This window comes from Marmota marmota, unplaced genomic scaffold (assembly GCF_001458135.2).
Source record: "Marmota marmota marmota unplaced genomic scaffold, marMar, whole genome shotgun sequence".
Classification (NCBI taxonomy): domain Eukaryota; kingdom Metazoa; phylum Chordata; class Mammalia; order Rodentia; family Sciuridae; genus Marmota; species Marmota marmota.
This window is the reverse complement of record NW_025999998.1, coordinates 11752581-11758580: the sequence shown is the minus strand read 5'-3', so window position 1 is coordinate 11758580 and position 6000 is coordinate 11752581. Positions and strand designations below refer to the sequence as shown.

Sequence of the window (6000 nt, the reverse complement as noted above, 5' to 3'; positions counted from 1 at the left end):
TTGTAAGTACCATGGAATTCTCTTGTAGTTACGACTGCCAGTCTGCTGCTGTGGCCAGAATTGCTGGAACTTTCCTGTGTGCCTTTGGCCAATAGCATCAGGTTCTTCATTTCCAACTGGGAAGCCCTTGAAGTCGGAAATGGCTTTGTTCTTCTAAGTTGCCTGAGTGTCCATGCTATTTAGTATTACTGTCAGTTTGCTGATTTCCAAAGTTCTTCCTCTTTCACTGTCCTGAAAAAAATAGTTCCTTCTCTGCTGCTTTGACTCTTCTCTGTGGCAGAGTCATGTGCAAGGCACTTCTGTTCAGCCCTCTTGGCTCCCTCTGCCACAGCATTACCTGGTAATGCCAACTCCTCCACTGTCAGTAGCTGTTTAAGCAGTTTTCCAACTTTGCCTTCTCCAACTTTATGGAATTTTGCTACCTTTTTATTATTACTTATTTTTGTACTATTTATACTACTCACAACTTGGCTGTTTCTGTTTTTATATTTTTGTATTGTTTTGACCTTGTAATGCCAGGTAGTCCTAACAGTCAATAGGAGACCAGTTGACTAAGACCTGGATCAGACAGATGTTAGCATGGGGGAGGGCTTTTCAGGTGGACACCAGCATTGTAAGAAGTCAGCTCATTTGTGAGTGTTTTTGTGTCATTATGACGTTTGTTTTCCTGTAGGGACTGAGACAGTGATCACTGTTGGCAGAGGACACCTTGTATTTGTAACCTGTGGGTCTCCCCTGCTACACTGGGAGCTCCCTGGGGTAAGGCAGGGATGTGACAAGCAGACCTGTCAGGACTTCAGTGTTGGATGACTAAGTGAATGGCCTGGGAGACCTCACTTTTATGGCTTTTGACTAGAACGTCCCCACAAGTCCCTCAAGATCTCTGTCCATCTTGCCAAATCACAGCTTTGCTCTTGGAAGCCCTGCCCCAGTCCTTGGGCCTTTCTTGGAGAAGCAGGGTCCATTATCCACCAGAAAAGGGCAGGGCCCTCTACCTCTAGCTTTGGCGTATTATTATTATCATCCCGTTCACTCTTCAGATGGTTATCTTTCTTTTCCCCATCCGATTTCAAAGGGTGAAAATGATTAAGGGAAAGGGAAAGAGGCCATAATAAAACCTCAATCCCTCACTCCTTTACATCATCAACTCAGAAAACAGTTCTGAAGTCCCGGTATCAGGCCTCTTCAGTGAGGACAAGACTTGTGGCATTGATTCTTGTAGTCTGTGAACTGAAAAACACAGATGGGACTTTCTCTTTGTCTCCAGAGCCAAGCATGAGTGAGGCCAAGACTTTTTGCACCTGCAGTTGTCATTCTAAGGCTATGGGCTGGGAAGATCTTTCCTAGATCCTGCCAGCTGAGTGCATGTGTTGGTCATTGGAACCAATGGTTGCTGCATTCCTGGGGCTCAGCTGGGATCTTTCCCTGATGCTGATGCCCAGCTGTGGGTAAAGCCAGGTTTTGCAATAGTGGCACAGTCCAAGGCTATAGGGAGGAACAGGAATCTTCTTTAAATCCCACCAGGGAAACACAGGTGGGGGTTGGTTCACTGGCCCTTTTGTTCCTGGATCTGTGGGGCCTGGCCAAGCGCTTTTCCAACTCCTGATGCACAGGCAAAAGTGAAGCTGGAATGTTGCAGCAGTGGCAGTCCCAAAAGCGTGGTCTGGGGAGCAGGTTCTCCAGAGTTATGCAAGACAAGCATGGGTGGGTCTCGGCTTCTGACCATGACACCACTGGTTCTGAAACCACAGGACACTGGGGAGGCTTCTTCTGCCTGGTGAGACATATACTGGCAAAGGCATCTGGTACAGTTCAATGCAGCTGCAGCCCCTTGGCCAAGATGGCATCTAGCAGGGACTCTTAAAGCTTGAGTTCTGGGGCTGGGAGGTCCAAAGTGAGCATCTTCTTCAGAGCAGAGGAGTTACTTTCAGACCCGTTGGTTCCCTAAAGTTGTAAGTACCATGGAATTCTCTTGTAGTTACGACTGCCAGTCTGCTGCTGTGGCCAGAATTGCTGGAACTTTCCTGTGTGCCTTTGGCCAATAGCATCAGGTTCTTCATTTCCAACTGGGAAGCCCTTGAAGTCGGAAATGGCTTTGTTCTTCTAAGTTGCCTGAGTGTCCATGCTATTTAGTATTACTGTCAGTTTGCTGATTTCCAAAGTTCTTCCTCTTTCACTGTCCTGAAAAAAATAGTTCCTTCTCTGCTGCTTTGACTCTTCTCTGTGGCAGAGTCATGTGCAAGGCACTTCTGTTCAGCCCTCTTGGCTCCCTCTGCCACAGCATTACCTGGTAATGCCAACTCCTCCACTGTCAGTAGCTGTTTAAGCAGTTTTCCAACTTTGCCTTCTCCAACTTTATGGAATTTTNGGCTATGACTCCAAAAAAAAAAAAAAAAATCAGTTCCTGAGCAGAGAATAGAGCTGTTTCAAGCCTTTGTGATCCTGGATGAGGCTCCAGACACTTACCCTCAGTCTGGTCCCTGGCTGCCCAGACGGAGTCTTGCTATTCCTCCTCCCACCCATCTCCCTTGTTGAGTACTGTGCAGTGTTGAGGATTCAGCAGAAGTTTTGCCTTTCCCATGACACACTGCCCAAGACACACCCTCCTGCAGAGTTGATCACTCCCAGCTCAGTCCCCACTGCGCAGACTGATAGCCTAGCCACAGGCCGCAGTCCTGTCTGCACCTGTCGGCTTCCTCTCATTCTTGGGAAGCACGTTGCCTCCTTCTTTGCGTCCTGGCCTAGTGTTAGGAATATAGGTAGACACCGAGATGCCTTCTGTAGGAATAAATGAATAGTAATTCTTTGCATGCCACTTTCCTCCCCCAGAGGCCTAGCCGGAGAGTCCCTGGAACTGTGTCTGTTTCACCCTGACCACAGTAGCACACTTATTGCCACTAGGAGCTGGCTGTTCATTCAGGACTAAAATGAATAATCAGCTTTCCCCAGGGTTGCTTTTGCATCCTTAGGCCACTTCTGCCCAGGCCTTGGATGGGACTGTTCTCTTATTTTGGCATTGAGAGAATTAAGACTTAAGGCCAAGAGCTCTACTTTTTGGAGTGCCAGAGCAGAGGAAATAAAACTTGGATCACAGTTGTGAGGGATCTGCTAAAATATGATCTGCTAGGACGTCATCTGCACAAGACAAAGTATTGAGCTCTTATAATTATATACAACAGCATCACTGAAGGTTAGCTTGAAACATGGCATCCTGAACACTTCTTGTTAAGCACTCACCTATGTGAATTCCCTAATCCACATTTACTGTCCCCACTTGGTCTCATTTGCTCAAGATTGAATATCCACCCAACAGCCCAGAAGGCATGAGACACCAGACAGAAATATATATATTTTGTTAACTTTTACTTTTTTAATATTGGGTAAAATTTGTCTCTCATCCATTCTTTGAAAGTAAAAAGTATTATCCAATTTGTTTTTTCTTCCACTTTAAGGAGGTGGACATTGGAGGTAACAGGGAAAGGGTTTTAGAAGCACAATTTTGAATTCCTTTATTTCAACATGGAGCCTGGGTCTGATTGAAGGTGCTTGTCTACCCTTGACTCAGTCACTAGTGGTATGTGATGGTTTGTAGACTTCTGCTAGATGGGTTCCTCTTCTTTTGAGATGGCTCTCTTTCAAAAGAGCTTCACTGGGGCCCGGGTTAGAGTTTTCACAGGCAAAGGCCATTTATCTAATACAAAATCCAGATAGGATTTCTGCACAGCAATGGAGGGACAAAATTAGAAGGGGGCTTGCCACTGACCACCAACAACTAATCCAGAAATTAGTAGGCATCTGTTTCTCATGCAAGTTGAAATCATTTATTCAGCGCCTACAGTGGCTGAGTATTTAGTGTTTACCAGACCCAAGACTTGGCACTTGGGTGATAAGTTGAAGGTGACAAAATCCCTATCACCGAAGAGTTCTTGGGGCTGGGAGCCATTCGTATATATATGATAATTAGAAATCATGGCACATGCCATCAGGGAGGAAGTGAACTGAGACTGAGAAAGCAGTGAGATGAGCACTTCTGAACTGAACACTGACTGGAGGAGAGTGGAGGGGGACTCTGTAGATGGAGGTCATTTGTCACATGTGCCCATGGAAAGAGATTCATCTGAGCTTTGTGTACAGTCCATATCATCTGGAAGTAGTCCCTGATATGTTTGGCGTGGATCCATAAGAGTGCCCCTAGGTTTTGTTAGTTCTTCTTCCCCAGCATTTCCTGGGGGTCACTTAGCTAAGCTGTGGGGTGTGAGCTCCCTGGTCCATGTCCTCACCCACTGTCCAGAGAACCTGGGCTCTCACATCATCCTAAGAAGATCTGGTGCCTGCAAGATTAGAAGGAATCTATTTTTAGAATATTGGAGCTGAAAATAAATAGGAAATAGGGGACTCTCAGGGGACTGATTTTTTTAATGAAGAATTTGCCAGCCCTGAAATCAAGCAGTTAAAAAATTCACTGCACTAGCTTCCCCAGGGGTTAGACCCTTAAAATCTTTGTGACAAAGAAAATTGTTTGTCAGGGTGGCCCGGCCATAAATACTGAAGGAAGCTGTTCAGATTTGAAAAACTGGGGAAAATTTAAGGGCATTAAATTCTCATAAAGATTTTTATACATTAATTTTGAATAGACCTAACAATGCTAAATCACCAAGTACCCACCAGGCTTCGTGGGTGACAAGTGAAAAATTCTGTGTGTGTTTTTAAAGGTATTCAGGACTGCTTTACTGTGACCAGGGTCTGTGGATACTTTGTTACTCTGTGCCTGCCCTCTTGGCTTTACTGCAATGTCCAATTTCTGGTGTGACTACTTAAGGGGTTCATTGGTCCACACCTCCCTGCCCAGAATTGGGTAATATATGTACTGATGGGAAACAATCATTTCAATCATTTGGCAAAGGATTTCTGAACCATTCTAAGAGCACACAAGGGTATGTGGTTTGGATATTGAAATTTCTCTGAATTAAGTCAGACAATATATTTGAAATCTGAACTGACCAAGAAAAACACAGGTGATGTGCTTTTCAGTCATCAAAATCAGTCCCTCTGCCTCTTTAAAATTGCAGGCTTTAATTTTTCTTTTCCATTCAGAGTATCTTGGGCATGATTTTGTAAGCCATTTGTTAACTAGGTATGCATATTTTTCCTTAAGAAAAAAACAATTGTATAATACCCTTAACTCTATTCATTAAGGACTTTCAGTTTGATAGACAACTTTTTCTACATTTTCTTTCAATAGTTAGCCTAAGGGGAAAGAAAAGGTCCTAGAGTTATAAAACTCCTGGGAGGGATGGTAGGAATAGAAAAGCAAACCTAGACACCCTGGCCTGTTCTGTGTACTTGGAGTCCGCCCTTTTCCATAGGTGTTCCTCTCCACTGAAGTATCCCATCATTAGAGTCCACTTGCCCCCTCTGCCTGTCCCCTTGTCCTGGGCTGGGTGTTGCCATATCCCTTGGGTTCTCACTGCTGTCTATCCTCTTGTTGTGTTCTAGTCTCCATCTCCTGGCAGTTCCTCACCCCTGGGTGCAGAATCGTCAAGCACACCCCTTCATCCCAGTGACCCCACGGAAGCCTCCACAAATAAAGAGGTAGGGCACCATGCGCCACCACAGCCATTGGCCCATTGTGCTTTATTCTAACACTGCTCTGTGAGGTCTGCAGCCCCTGTGGCACAACTGGCCCAAATTACCCCAGGGAAGAACACTGATTTTTCCAATCCAGTGTATAATTTATCTGGTAAAATTATTCCATCCTATTTGATAGCCATGGTTGTCTATTTTAATTAATTTTAATATACTTTAATTGAGTAAAATGAAAAATTTATGTCCTCCTCCATGCTAGTTAACATTTTAAATGCTCAGTGGCCACCTGTGGCTACTGTATTGGACATAGCAGGTCACAGGACTTTTACATCCTTGTAGACAGTTCTATTGGATAACACTGGACCCTATCAGAAAATCCAAGTACCAGAATCCTTCCTCTGGCATTAGGTGCCT

At 44.8% G+C, this 6000-nt stretch overlaps 1 protein-coding gene across 2 annotated transcripts in view; it reads left to right on the top strand.

The window, feature by feature from the left end:
- The window catches only part of Apba1 (amyloid beta precursor protein binding family A member 1), a 214378-nt gene that overhangs the window by 167545 nt on the left and 40833 nt on the right, over positions 1-6000 (top strand). For both annotated transcript variants that reach the window (XM_015492908.2, XM_048806871.1), the window contains exon 3: positions 5497-5592. In XM_015492908.2, the coding sequence (XP_015348394.1) occupies positions 5497-5592 (96 nt within the window). The remainder of the gene's footprint in view (positions 1-5496; positions 5593-6000) is intronic.